General features: G+C 47.0%; 1 protein-coding gene across 1 annotated transcript; it reads right to left on the reverse strand.

Moving 5' to 3' along the window:
• Positions 1-4,650: 4,650 nt before the first annotated feature.
• On the reverse strand, positions 4,651-5,516 carry LOC130912259 (uncharacterized). The gene is made up of 2 exons (XM_057830206.1): positions 5,088-5,516; positions 4,651-4,995 (listed from the first exon to the last, which is right to left on the reverse strand). Exons 1-2 carry the CDS (start codon positions 5,514-5,516, stop codon positions 4,780-4,782), a joined length of 645 nt encoding a protein of 214 aa, XP_057686189.1. The 3' UTR covers positions 4,651-4,779.
• Positions 5,517-14,974: the final 9,458 nt, after the last annotated feature.

Here is a 14,974-nt window from a genome sequence, read left to right on the forward strand (position 1 = left end):
TTTAGAGGCACAGCCGGACAGCTCTGCATGTCTAATTCTTAATGACTGGGATTAAAGTTGGATTAACTGTTTGGGAAAAGGGATTCACTCTTCCCCTCTTCTCTGCCCACCAAATGACACCTTGTCTCCGTTTGATTGGACATGGAATTCAAATAGACTCAAATGACTTCAACAGCCAGGCTTATAGTGTCTGGATTACTTTCTATATGGTGAGCATGTCGGGTTACATCAGAGAGATTTCATTTATTCTTTTTGCCTTAGACCACAACAGGAGAAGTGGAATGTAAAGTGGCAACAATTTATTATGGGGATGTGCTAAAACTTCTACTTTCAATGTCTATGGAAAAACATAGCAATGATCAGCCACTAGGAGGAGTAAAATTATAGTCTGACATTTGAATGCTGCATTGCCTTATTCAGTTGTAAATAGCAACCCAATTACACTTAAAACCATAAATAGCAAAAAGGCATCTTGAATCATTCCCGCTAAGATTCTTTTAAAAACATTAACACAAAATTGCATCATCAAGGCAATTCACACTGCTGTGCAGTGTGCACAATGCATTAGAATATTGGGACTAAAAGCATATCATTCAGCATCTTAACTATCACACACCATCTCTTTACTTTTACAACACACAAGCCCGTCAGTGGTCTGATTAAAAAGCACCATTCATCCCACTTAGCCAGAATACAATTAAGGGACAAGGCTTTAAAAGCCCAGCCCGGAGCCTCTCCCCCCCATTCTACATAAAAGGGGCACTCTCCTCCGAGCTTTGCCTGTAAATATCATGTTTGATATGAGGTTTTAATCTGCTTAGCCATTCTGAACTATAGAATGGGCTCATCCTCTCTTTAAAACCTCAATCCAATGGCCGTGCGCCGGAGGACGAACAGGAACACAACACTGGCCTGATATCTGATTATGTGGGGTTAATTACAGAGCACTGTTTTGTAGTGGCTGCATTTGAGCACTACCCATAAATAGACCGCCATAGCTAATACATGCTCAGAAATGAATGTTAATTAACTGTGTATCACAGAACCATACTCAGGGCCCTGTTTCTAGCATGCACTGACCTCACTATTGCAGGTGGAGTGGAAAAGGGTTCACACCCAAGACAGCCACACAGACATGAGCCATGGATCATAGAGAATGTTATGTCTTGGTGCAAAGGTAACATGACCAATTTATAATCATGACAAGTGCCTTGATTGAGAGCTGCGACGCAAGCATGTCCACATCATCAAGTGTGCTAAAACAGGATGGGAATCAAGATACATGGGCTGAGCGGTGCCATCACTCCAAATGTGTCTCCACTCAAATGTCACTGAGATTCAAATATACATTAAGCACCTTCTGTGACGTAATTTATAGCCTGACGGTATTGACTTCAACATTTGGCGTGCTTGGCAGGTAATAGTGGTAAATTCACAGCTTACTCCTGCGCCCGAACCCATCATTCCTCACATACACACGCACACACAGTATTTTCATTCCCCTTTATGAATCGCTTTAATAGAGTGCCTTTTCCCACATCTTTGTCTGATGGCTATTTGAAGTTGATCCCTGTTTCTTTCCATTTTTCTGTGTGATTGGATTAATTGTGTGTCACTCACATTGCCAGAGGTCAACAAACATACACTCTTGGTCATAAGTCATCAATCTACGTATGTGACCGTGTAGATGAAAAAGTCAAGCATGTCAGCCAGGAAGCAGGACAGACTGGGATCAGCTCATTGATTTCAGGGCCAACCCAATCACACCATGAGCTGAGAGTCCAAATGATCCCTGTAAGAGCTGACCACTCCAAATGTTGCAAAAGGGGCATTTCAAATTAGCAAAAGAGCACATCAAGTCGTTTATGATGAGATCTAATTGTGGAAAGATTAACATTGCCGTTTTTGTTGATGCAATCACTTTTAACACATTGGAGGTTTACCCAACTTTTGCCCAGCAGGCCAACAAAAGAGAAACAAAACCAGATTAAGACTTTATCGCTGGGATCAGGAACCTTTTTGACTGAGAGAACCAAAAAATATATTACATGCTTTAAAAATGTGATTCCATGAGAGTGTATGTCTGTGTTTGTGTTATTGAACTAAACACTCCATAGTGGTAAACGGAAACAAAAGGGAGATTGTGCTTCTTTTTTCCATGTATCCGCTGTGTTGTGATCTTTAAATTTAAATCTTGAGAAAGCAACAACGAAAGTCTAACATTGTTCAGTGGGATGTGACAATATCTTTGCTCAGTTGTGCACTCACCACTTGGCCAATAGCAAATAGAAACATGGTGTGGTGTTGTACGTATTTGCTGGACATGGAAGCCACAACAATAACTTAACATTTGTCGGGACATGTGGATCCTCCCATAACATCAGTTTCGGGAGCCTCGCTCATCTGAAAGTGGCAACAGTCTGACAGCCCAAAAAGTGACACTTGATTAACGTTAAACTGATCAGGCACATTCTGGCACTTGTGTGACTTGAGGTACTACAAAGTTAATTTTCGTGGTTTATTTTCCCTCACACATTTTAAAATCCTCCAATTCACTCAGCATTTAGTTGGGCAGAGCCAGCCCTAACGGCTAACAAGCTTTTTTGCCAAACAACTCTGAGTCTCGGAAGGCGAGCACCCGTCTCAGCGCAATATACAATAGCCGGACCATCGATGGCTGCCGAATCGAAGCACATTATTGCGATGAACGTTTGATGTGTCATAGATCAATGTGTCAATGGACAATCAATTCATCAAAGCTCCTAAATGTCAGGCTGTTACACACTTACAGTAAAATGTGAAACTGATGGAGAACCAGACGCGCTCAATAAAAGAGAAAGACATGAATTGGGAGGCATACAGGGACCCCTGCTTTACAGGAACTTTTACTCTTTACATAATACAATTAAACTATAAACAAGACTTAATGTTAAGGATCTGGACTGCAATGATGAAGGGAAAGTGTGCATTGGAAAATATCTTTTTAAAAAAGTAACGTTATTTATAGCTAGCACTTATCAGTTGACCACTGCTAGAGATCGAGCTGTGCCAATGATAGCAAAAACCTGCAAATACTTGACCTCCCAACCCCACAAAATGAAAAAGAGTTTGCAATGATGTACACTTGTCACAAAACAGCGGCAAAAAACAGACGAGAACCATATAGTACTAACCCCATCATGCATTTACGTATTTACCAATCATTATGAAGTGTTTCGAGATAGTGGTACTGGCCCACATCCATAGCTGCACACAAGTCAACCTGAACCCCTTACAGTTTGTCTACAGGTCCAACAGATCTACTTTAGCTGCCATCGCAACTACCCTTTCCTATTCCCTATCCCTCCTGGAAAACAAGTACTACATGAGGATGCTCCTTTAGACTACAGCTTTAACGTGGTCCGCCACCATAAATCCATCCACAAACTGTCCACTCTCGGACAGAACCCCATGCTCTGTGACTAGCTCCTGAACTTTCTGACTGGTCGGCCACAGTCTGTCAGGATTGGCAACAGCACTTCAGCCAACATGATGACGAACCATAGACTTCATAATACTTGACAGGACACGGGAAATGGGGCCGATCCATAGGGGGCCTATTTTCAAAAACTTCAAATTCAAATATTTTCAAAACCAAAGCTGCTACCAACCTAAAACCAAAACAGGCACCGACCTTAGCCATATATGAGTCTCCATGAGCAGCGGCATCAAAAAATTCAAAGTCATTCCCTTATAAAATCCCGATTAATTATTTTTTAATATAAGTATGACGAAACTTAGAATGGCTATAAAATTCTAAGATTTTACACTAGATGCACAAAAATCACCAAGTGCAGAGATAATCACCTATATTTTCAGGATCAATAGCATTATTAATCATATAAGTTTAAAATAGCAAGTTAATTTATTTTTTATTTACTGCAAGTTTTCAGCAGATAACAAATCACTCAATTTTCACTTCAGAAACTTAATACTTGAGGAATACATGCAGAATCAAATATAAATAATATAGCAATAGATTATTAATAAATTGTATATACAATAACAACTTATTATAGAATAGAATAGAATAGAATAGAATAGAATAGAATAGAATAGAATAGAATAGAATAGAATAGAATAGAATAGAATAGAATAGAATAACCCATTATTGTGTACAATGAAATTGTGGAGCATTTCCCTTTACTGTGCATTATAAATGAAAATCTCAAAAGTGACTTGCAAGTATAAAATCTAAATAAACAAATATAAAATGCATATGAGACAATCGTATTTTCAGGCAGTGCAAATAATCAAAGTGGATGAGCAGCAGTTTGACAGTTAATGCTTTGAATATTGCCGGTGAGAAAGTATTGAACATAAAATATTGCATGCAAATGAATATTGGACTATGCCTTGTCAACTTCCTCGACTTGAACAAGTCTCTGTTCCTCACCATCTCCTTTCTGCAGGTCTGCCACTCTAAGGCCTTGTACGCCCTCGCTTCGGAAGTCCTTGGAGAAGTTCGCACCAAAAGTTGAAGAGGGACCTGCTGATGTGTGGCAAAATTGTGTTGACCAGCCTGTGCCCCTTTTGGCACCTGTACCCCTGCAAAGTGGGGTCTAAGGCCACCAGGAACATCAAGATCACCTCGTCATCCTTTTCCTCCTCTGCCTTGGCATGGTCCAGGTCAGCCTGCACGTACACGGGGTACAACCCGATGAGCTTAAGCAAGTACAGGCGCTGGGCCATCCTATTGCTGACTATGACGTTCTTTATGCTGGTCCAGTAATTGTTGCCTCACATTTGGCGGCGCCTGCCAAATGAGTGCTCCTTTGGGTCAGAGTTGGCCTTCCCCATGCAGACATACTTGACCCCCGGGATCTTGCGGAGGATAATATCCCTGCAGGAGGCGGGAAGGGTATTGCACGTAATGTGCAGAGCCGAGGCAGTGGGTGTCGGCAGCCTACCGGTCTTTGTCCATCTTTTCTTTTTCTTCTCCTTTTTGGCCAAAATCTGGAACATTTTATAAAATAAAAAAATAAAAAAACTGAACAAGCTTGCTGTCGATTCAATTCAATTTAATCAACTACAGTGTGGTTATGTACCTTGCAAATTTCACCAATCTGCTGGAGGAACTGGATGTTGGCCTCTGACTGCTCATCAAAACAGCCTGCCTGGTCCTCAACACCTCCTTTCCCGCCCTCATCACCTACTGCTCTTGGCCTCAGCACACATCGGTAGTTATCATTCCAGCGCACGTCTTGCCCCGGCCCGCGCACGTTCATCACAGAGATCATCCTTTGGAACATCTTCAGAACGTCAGCCTTGTCCCTGTGTTCCTCCTTGCCCATGGCGAGGAGCCTCAGCCCAGCGACCGTGCTGGGGTTGATAACCACCATGATGAGCCTGACGCTCTGCTTCTCGATCGAAGAGGGCGTCAGCACCTTCTGGGTCAACTTGTAGCCTGCCTTGACAGACATGTAGTTCTCCCAGCTGGCCAGCGCCTTCAGGCTTGAGAACTGGGCCGTCTTCATCCTCTCAGGCTCTTACAAAACATGTTTGTTTCAGAAAGATAGGCATTTTGATTCATCATTTTTATAAAGTGATCAATGCTGCACAATTACTTCAGCCCCAGGACACTTGGACAGCACCATACAGCCGTTGTTGTGAAAGCTGCTGTTGATGTTCTTCCAAAGGTGCACGGGGTCAAAATAGACAAAGATCTGCTTGTTGCCGTCGTCCTAGGGGTTTTTGTAGGACCATGGTGTTTTACTGAAAATCATTAGATTGAAATATTACATAAAATAAAACACGTAAAAGCAGATTGGTTTTAATATGGACGCAGAAATGTCTAAAACAAAATCTAGAAATACAAATCCAACATGGCCGTCGTAGCAAAACAAAGAGGTTTTTATGTTGAAATTCTTGTGAATGAATGCTTAAATCCCTGAATTCTTTATAGATATGGACATAAAACAGTCTCGATTCTTGGTAAAAGCAAAAGAAACCGTGCAGGTAGCATGTATTTTACATAAATATGGCGAATGTGCGGCTTGTCTTTAAGCCGCCTACATTTGTAAACAAAGAAGAAAATTCTTACGAATAATGCTTAAATCCCTGAATTCTTTCAAGATATGGACGTAAAACAGTCTTCGATTCTTGGTTAAAAGCAAAAACCGGGCAGTTGTTTACATAAATTTGATGAAGAATGACGCCAATGCTGTGGCGGCTCCCATTGATTTTTTTTCATGATGTTTCAAAATGCATGCATTGTACAAAAAATATAATACCTTGAATCCTCGAACAAATCACTCCTGAGACAATCCTTGTTGTTAGTATGCGGTCCAGATTTCGTACTTTTTGAAGGTAACTCCGGCTTTGTGTTCAAAAGCATGTGTGAGAGTCATTCCCACCGTCTTCTAATAAATTAGGCTGACTCACACAGCCCCCTACGCGCCAACGGGGCGCAGAGAATACCTAATGTGACCTGTCAAGGTATCTTGAAGTCTATGGACAAACATTTGTACCCCACTGGAGTGTGTCTTCAGCCCCATCCTCTATGCCCAGTTCACCTAGGACCATGTCGCCTCCCATACGGACAACATCATCCTGAAGTTTGCAGATGACACTGCAGTGATATGACTGATCACTGGTGGGGACTAAGTGGCTTACAGGAGGGAGGTTGCCAGCCTGGTGTCCTGTTGTGAGGACAACCTCACCCTCAACAATAACAAGGCATCATCAGCCACTGCTTATCTGTGAGCTAGAAGTGGAAAGGGTGAGCCGTTTTAAATAACTGGGCGTCCACATTACTGAAGATCTCACATGGACACTCAACACCACTCAGCTGGTTAAAAAGGCTCAACGATGGCAGTATGGCATGTCAAACAAGGTCCTCAGCGACTTCTACAGCTGCATTGTTAAGAGCGTGCTAAGCGGCTGCATCACAGCGTGGTATGGCAGCACTCCAGCTATGGACCGCAAATGCCTGTAGAGAGTGATGAAAGCTGCTGAGAAGTTCATCAGGTCTCCAGTGCCCAATCTGCAGAGCATCTACCAACGCATAGTCCACAGGAGGGCTGCCTCCATTCTCAAAGACCCCACCCACTCCCAACATGGACTGTTCACACTTCTCGCCTCAGGTCGGCGGTAAAAAAGCGTGAAATGTAGAACCTCCAGATTTAAGAACTTCTTTCCCTCAGCCATCAGACTCCTTAATAGCAAAAAGCAATCTTAGCCATAGACTACTTGTCAATTTAGCACCTTTTGTTCCCATCTACTAAATATTGCACATTATTGTACGTATTGTCTTCTTTTTATTGATTGAATAGTAGTTTTTAATCATTAGTGCTTGGCATTCATTGCAGATAGAAAAGGAAGTATTTCATGGCAGAGGGAAACATTGTTTCTTCCGTACATATAACAATGAACTTGAAACCTGATGCACAGAATCATTACCTCATGTTACATGACTATCTGCCTTTAATTCCATTATTCAGGATAAATAATGGCTACATTTACATGCAGACAATATTCAGGTTAAGATTCAATATTATTATTATTTTTTTAAACATTTGGAATTGTTCCTTTACATGAGTGAGCATACAGGGTTATACATAAATCAATATGCATATTCGTTTCAACATCCAACACATGGCAAAGTCATCATCATTTCGGCATGCTACCAAACCCCACAAACTTCTAACTTTTCGCCGCCTTCTTGTAACCCCCCCCCCCCCCAAAATGCTGTGGGGCTGTCGTGGCTGACACGCCTCTACAACATCACGTGGACATCGGGGACAGTGGCTCTAGATTGGCAAACCAGGGTGGCCCCCCTTTTTAAGAAGTGGGACCACCACCCCGGGATCACACTATTCAGCCTCCCCGACAAAGTCTATTCAGGGGTGCTGGAGAGGAGGGTCCATCGGGAAGTCAAATCTCGGATTCAGGAGGAGCAGTGTGGTTTTCGTCCCAGCCGTGGAACAGTGGTCCAGCTCTACACCCTCGGCAGGGTCCTCGAAGGTGCATGGGAGTTCGCCCAACCAGTCTACATGTGTTTTGTGGATCTAGAGAAGGCGTTTGACCTTGTGCCTCGGGGAGTCCTGTGGGGGGTGCTCCGGGTGTACGCGGTACCGAGCGGTACCGGTGTCAGAGTTTGGTCCGCATTGCCGGCAGTAGGTCGAATTTGTTCCCAGTGAGGGTTGGTCTCCACTAAGACTGCCCTTTGTCAACGATTCTGTTCATAATTTTTATGGACAGAATTTCTAGGTGCAGCTGAGTGTTAAAGGGGTCCGGTTTGGTGACCTGAGCATTGCATCTCTTCTTTTTGCAGATGATGTAGTGCTGTTGACTTCATCAAGCTGGGACCTCCACCCTTCCAACTCACAACCGAATGTAAAGCGGTTGGGATGAAGATCAGCACCTCCAAATCCGAGACCATGGTCCTCAGTCGGAAAAGGGTGGAATGCCCTCTCCCGGTCGGGGATGAGATCCTGCCCCAAGTGGAGGAGTTCAAGTAACTTGGGGTCTTGTTCACAAGCGAGGGAAGGAGGGAGCCGGAGATCGACAGGCAGATCGGTGCAGCGTCTGCAGTAATGCGGAATCTGCACCAGTCCGTAGTGGTGAAGAGGAAGTTGAGCCAAAAGGCGAAGCTCCCGATCTACCAGTCGATCTACGTTCCTACCCTCACCTATGGTCACGAGCTGTAGGTCATTACCGTAAGAACAAGATCCTGGATACCAGCGGCCGAAATGAGTTTTCTCTGCAGGGTGTCCGGGCTCTCAATTAGAGATAGGGTGAGAAGCTCGGTCATCTGCAAGGGACTCGGCGTCGAGCCGCTACTCCTCCGCGTGAATAGGAGCCAGCTGAGGTGGCTCGGACATCTGGTTCGGATGCTTCCTGGACGCCTTTCTGGAGAGGTGTTTCGGGCATGTCCCACCGGCGGGAGGCCCAAGGGACGACCAAGGACATGCTGGAGAGACTGTGTCTCACGGCTGGCCTCAGAACGCCTTGGGATCCTGCCGGAGGAGCTGGTTGATTTGGCTGGGAGAGGGAAGTCTGGGCTTCCCTGGTAAAGTTGCTGTCCCTGCGACCTGACCTCGGAGCAAGCGGAAGATGATGGTATGGTATGGTATGGGATGGGATGGTTGTAATCAGGTTTTTAAAATCTGCAATATAAGCGTATTTGGGGTTTTCAATGTGTTTCCATGGTCTCGCATTACTAGACCAAAAAACAAGATTTTGAGAGTGTTATTAGCTACACATTAACGTCAAAATCAAAGCAACTGATTGTGCTCTTAGTTAGCCAAACCCTAAAATGATTGGAAGTCATTACTGCTCTCACAGTTAGGTTTGGAAAAATCAGTCGTCAAAGAGGTGACGAAAGGGTTTATTTACTGAAACCATGAAAACGAAGGAGGAATAACATACATACATAACATACCATTAGGGATGTCCCGATAGAATATTTTTGCACCCGAGTCTGAGTCACCCAATTTTGAGAATCTGCCAATACCAAGTCCCCATCAGATTAAAAAACTATATATATTTTTTTTTGTTTATTTTTTTAACAAAAGTTCCAAAGATGTTATAGGACTGTACTATTTACAGTACTTCCTCTTCCGCTTTTTCCGGGAGTGTTGAGGAGTATAGACAACTTTGCCTGAGCGAAAATTGGGCATCTTTGACACTTTCTGCTACAAACTTCCGGTTTAGACAGAACAAAACACGATTGAAGTAAGCAGTGTGTAAATAAAAATTAAAACTGTAAAATCAAACCAGAGGAAGTCACGGCATTTCCAAAAATGGATTCAGCACGACGGCGATGAGGCTCCAGGACTTTCTGTGCTGTGCGTGAACTCTTGAAAGTGTCACGTTCTGCTCCTGGTCAGATTTTGTGTTGTTGCAGAGCCGGCTGTGGGGGCGTTCCCGACGTCGCACCTGCAGCTCATCAACAACAGTATAAAGACGCAGGCGATCCACTGGAAGGACGCCGAGATATTTTCCTTGCTGGTCGCCATTCGCCATCCTTGTCATTCGAGTAGCTTGTTATTTTTGTAATTACGCCTCTGCCGTGGGTTTTGGTCGCCTGTCGCTTTAGTTTTGTATGCCTCTACCTTGTGCAGGTACGTGAGTGTATTTAAGTTGTTTTATTGGCTCTCTGCCTACTACCTTGGTTTACCTTCGCGTTTATATACTGATCCCCGTCGACCTCCTGTCACGGACCCGTTTTGTTATTTCCCCTTTTTACCGCGATCGCGTGTGTTTTGGTTTGTATTTAATAAACCCTTGTACGATTCCCTCAGTCGTTGGTTGTCTGTTGTGAGTCCAACCTTGTTTTCGCGTTCGCAAATCCTGACAGAATATCCCGGCCAAAATAATGGACTCTGCAGACAGCGAGCCTATAGCCCAGGCGTCTTCGGACCCACGGCAGCATACTAACCCGCACGATCGCGTTCTCCGTGAGATAATGTCAGTGATTCATGCACTTACCGTGAATATGTGTTCACTTGAAACCAGGGTAGACCGGGTTTGCGCTCACGGTCCCGCTTCGCCTGCGGCGCCGATGCACATTCCCCTCGCAGCACCTTCCACCCCGGCGTCCACTCCGTGGCTTGAGCCAGATATTCCTCACCCGCCACGCTACGGTGGGGAACCCGGCTTGTGCGGACAGTTTTTGCACCAATGCTCATTAGTCTTCGACCGACAACCCCTCACGTACTCCTCCGATAGATCCCGGGTCGCGTTCATCATGAGCCTCCTCACCGGTCATGCGGCAGCATGGTCAATGGCAATCAGCAACCAGTACCCCGAGTTTCGTAATTCATTTCCTGGTTTCGTCGAGGAAATGAGGAGAGTTTTCGATCACCCGATTCGGGGCAAAGAGGCTGGTAGTCGCCTGCTAGACATGAATCAGGGCAAACTTTCCGTCGCAGACTATTCAGTCTCCTTCCGCATTCTAGCAGCAGAGAGCGGTTTTGGCGATGCGGCTTTACGTTGTATTTTCCGGAGGGGCTAAGTCCTTTGGTGAAAGACGAACTGGCAGCCCGCGATGAAATGGCGGATTAGGAAGATCTTATTGGATTGGCTGTAAATTTGGACAATCGACTTCGCGAAGAGAACGCGAGAGAGGTGTGGAGTGGCGGTGCCGATCGAGGAGTGCAGACATTGGGAGAGGTACTTCAGCGGCGCGCACGGCGGTCTCTCATCCGGCTGCTCTTTCCTCGCCCGACCTTGAGTGGCAGTCGTCGACTCGGGAGGAGCCCATGCAACTCGGCGGGAAACATCTTGATGCAAGAGAGCGTTCCAGACGCATGTTGTCTCAACTCTGCCTGTACTGCGCTGAGCCCGGCCATCGCGTTGCCTGCTGCCCAGCGAACCCCCGTGCAAGCTCCGGAGGTCATTTTGCCCAGGTACCGACTTCGGACGGCAGCCGTGCAGCGAGGCAGCTTCCCACAACGGAAACTCCATCACCACAGCGTGAGTACCTACCCACGGCCGCTAAGACTACTAAAGCACTCAAGAGCACAAGACTGCAATTGCCTGGGATTGTTACGGGGAACAACCGCAGTTGTAAGGTAACTGTTTTAGTTGATTCAGGAGCTGATGACTGCTTTGTGGATTATTCGGTCGTAGACTCACTCGGGGGTTCCTTGATCGAACTGAAGGAGCCCCGGGAGGTACGGGACCTTAACGGAGACCTAATTTCCACCATTACCCATGAAACGGAAGCTCTCACGTTAGTTGTATCGGGTAACCATGGCGAGCGCCGAAAGTTTTTTGTTATGCCAACCAAATTGGCTCCGGTTGTTCTCGGTTTAACCTGGATAAAGCAGCACAACCCGGATATTGACTGGGAGGTCCCCAGAATAATTAATTGGAGTGTTTACTGTCACTCACATTGCTTGCGCGCAGCCTCAGCTTGCCCTGGAGCGTTTGTGACGCGTAAACAAGAACCGATTGACTTGTCCTTAGTACCCCGTGAATACCATGACCTCAAGTTGGTTTTTAGCAAGGACCTAGCACAGTCGCTTCCACCATATCGCCCCTATGACTGTTCGATTGATCTGTTTCCCAATTCTAAATTGCCCTCTTCCAAACTCTATCAGGTGTCCAAACCGGAGCAGGAGGCCCTGAACGAGTACATTACGTCATCCCTTGCGGCCGGGCTAATCAGACTGTCCAGATCTCCTCTCGGGGCAGGTTTTTTTTCATAAATAAGAAGGATAAAACACTTCGCCCGTGTGTCGATTATAGGGGCCTGAACGATATAACAGTTAAGAACAAGTACCCCCTACCTCTTCTGGACTCTGCGTTCGCGCCTTTGCAGTCCGCGTCAGTCTTTACCACGCTTGACTTGCGCAGCGCTTATCATTTGGTACGGATAAAGGAAGGGGATGAGTGGAAGACGGCTTTTAACACCCCCATTGGCCATTTTGAGTACTTGGTTATGCCGTTTGGACTCACTAACGCGCCGGCAGTGTTCCAAAATTTGATTAACGACGTGCTTAGAGACATGATCGGCCGGTTTTGTTTCATTTATTTGGATGACATACTTGTTTTTTCCAGAAACCTCGAAGAGCACAGGCAGCACGTTCGGCTGGTTCTACAGAGGCTGCTCGCGAACCGGTTGTATGTTAAGGCGGAAAAGTGTAAATTCCATGCCCGGTCTGTTCAGTTTCTGGGGTTCGTTGTGGAGAAGGGCCAGTTAAGAGCAGATCCAGCCAAGATACAGGCTGTGGTCGAGTGGCCTTCCCCAACATCAAGGAAGCACTTACAGAGGTTCCTTGGATTTGCCAACTTCTATAGGCGCTTCATTCGCAACTATAGCCAGAAGGCAGAACCTCTGACGAGGCTTACATCCATAAAAGTTCCATTCAAATGGACCCCCGAAACTGAAGCCGCTTTTGTAGCACTAAAACAAGCTTTTACTCGTGCACCGGTCCTCGCACACCCTAATACTGATTTGTCGTTTGTTGTAGAGGTGGATGCCTCGGATTCAGGAGTGGGGGCAGTCCTGTCACAGCGTTCCCCAGTCGACCAGAGGGTACACCGTTGCACCTTCTTCTCGCGTCGCCTCAGTCCTGCAGAACAAAACTATGATGTTGGTAACAGAGAGCTACTAGCCATCGTTCTTGCGCTACAGGTGTGGAGGTATTGGCTGGAAGGGACGTCGGAACCATTTGAAATCTTCACTGACCACAAGAACCTGGCATACATCAGGGCAGCTCAACGGCTCAACTCCCGTCAAGCACGCTGGGCCCTCTTCCTCACCCGCTTCAACTATACCATCACGTACCGCCCCGGGTCTCGCAACACGAAGCCAGATGCTTTGTCTCGGATCTTCAGCCCAGCCCGCCATGAGTCTGTTCCGGAGCCCATTGTGCCTGCGGTCCGCGTGGTGGGGGCACTTCAGTGGGAAGTGGAGAGGAGGGTCGCCACCTCCTTGTGGGATGGGAACGTGCCGGCCGGGTGCCCCCAGGACAGACTATTTGTTTCCCAGGAACACAGGGCAGAGGTACTGCAATGGGGACACACCTCAAAGGTGGCCTGCCACCCAGGGGTCTCACGGACACAGTTTCTGATCTCCCAGAAGTTCTGGTGGCCTGGGATGAAAGAGGACATCCGGGTATTTGTTCTGGCCTGCTCGGTGTGTGCCCGCAACAAGTCGTCCCATCAGTCTCCCTCCGGCCTCCTGCATCCACTACCGATTCCGTCTCGTCCTTGGTCTCACATCACCTTGGATTTTGTCTCTGGTCTTCCTGTCTCCCGGGGGAAAACGGTGGTGCTGACTGTTGTCAACAGGTTTTCGAAGATGGCCCACTTCATTCCTCTGCCCAAGCTGCCTACTGCTCTAGAGACTGCAAATCTGCTCGTGAGTCACGTCTTTCGAATCCATGGCATTCCCATGGACCTGGTGTCAGACAGGGGTCCTCAATTCGTGTCGCGAGTATGAAAAGCTTTCTGCAAAGCCATGGGGGCTACAGCGAGCTTGTCATCGGGGTACCACCCTCAGACGAACGGCCAGACCGAGCGAGCCAATCAGGATCTAACAGCTGCTCTTCGGTGCGTCTGCCACCAGCATCCGACTTCCTGGTCCTCCCATATCCCTTGGGTGGAGTATGCACACAACACGCTCGTCAGCACAGCCACCGGGATGTCCCCGTTTAAGACTGCATATGGCTACCAGCCTCCTTTGTTCCCTACCCAGGAGTCGTCTGTCTCCATTCCTTCCGTGCAACATCACCTGTGACGAGCCCACAAGGTCTGGCGTGACGCTCGGGCGGCACTTTCGAGAACGGCAGAACGCAACCAGCTGCTGACTGATCGCTACAGAAGACCGGCCCCTCTGTACCGGCCCGGCCAAAGGGTATGGCTTTCGACCCGGGACTTGAACATTGCCGGGGTTACAAAGAAGCTGGGTCCCCGTTTTATTGGACCATATGAGGTGGACAAGGTGATCAACCCGGTGGCCGTGAGGCTCAGGCTCCCTCCATCCCTTAAGATTCACCCAGTGTTCCACGTCTCCCTGCTAAAGCCTGTCTCCTCCAGTCCGCTTTGCCTGCCGGAAACTCCTCCTCCGCCTCCACGCTTGATCGATGGTGACCCAGTTTACACCGTGAGGTCCATTTTAGACTCCAGGAGGAGGGGCAGGGGGGTTCAATATCTGGTCGACTGGGAGGGCTACGGTCCTGAAGAACGCCAATGGGTCCCCCGCTCCTGGATCCTGGATCCCTCTGTCATCCGAGACTTTCACACACGCTGTCCGGGGAAGCCAGGTGGGTCGCCAAGGGGCTCCCTTTGAGGGGGGGGGGTACTGTCACGTTCTGCTCCTGTTCAGATTTTGTGTTGTTGCAGAGCCTGCTGTGGGGGCGTTCCCGACGTCGCACCTGCAGCTCATCAACAACAGTATAAAGACGCAGGCGATTCACTGGAAGGACGCCGAGATATTTTCCTTGCTGGTCGCCATTCGCCATCCTTGTCATTCGAGTAG

Source organism: Corythoichthys intestinalis, chromosome 1, assembly GCF_030265065.1.
Source record: "Corythoichthys intestinalis isolate RoL2023-P3 chromosome 1, ASM3026506v1, whole genome shotgun sequence".
Lineage (NCBI taxonomy): Eukaryota > Metazoa > Chordata > Actinopteri > Syngnathiformes > Syngnathidae > Corythoichthys > Corythoichthys intestinalis.

Bases quoted from the DNA above. Each gene is read 5' to 3' on its own strand.
- LOC130912259 (XM_057830206.1), bottom strand. From the start codon at position 5,516: ATGAAGACGGCCCAGTTCTCAAGCCTGAAGGCGCTGGCCAGCTGGGAG. The intron at 4,996-5,087 runs GTACATAACCAC...AAAATGTTCCAG, and splicing joins AGATTGGTGAAATTTGCAAG to ATTTTGGCCAAAAAGGAGAA.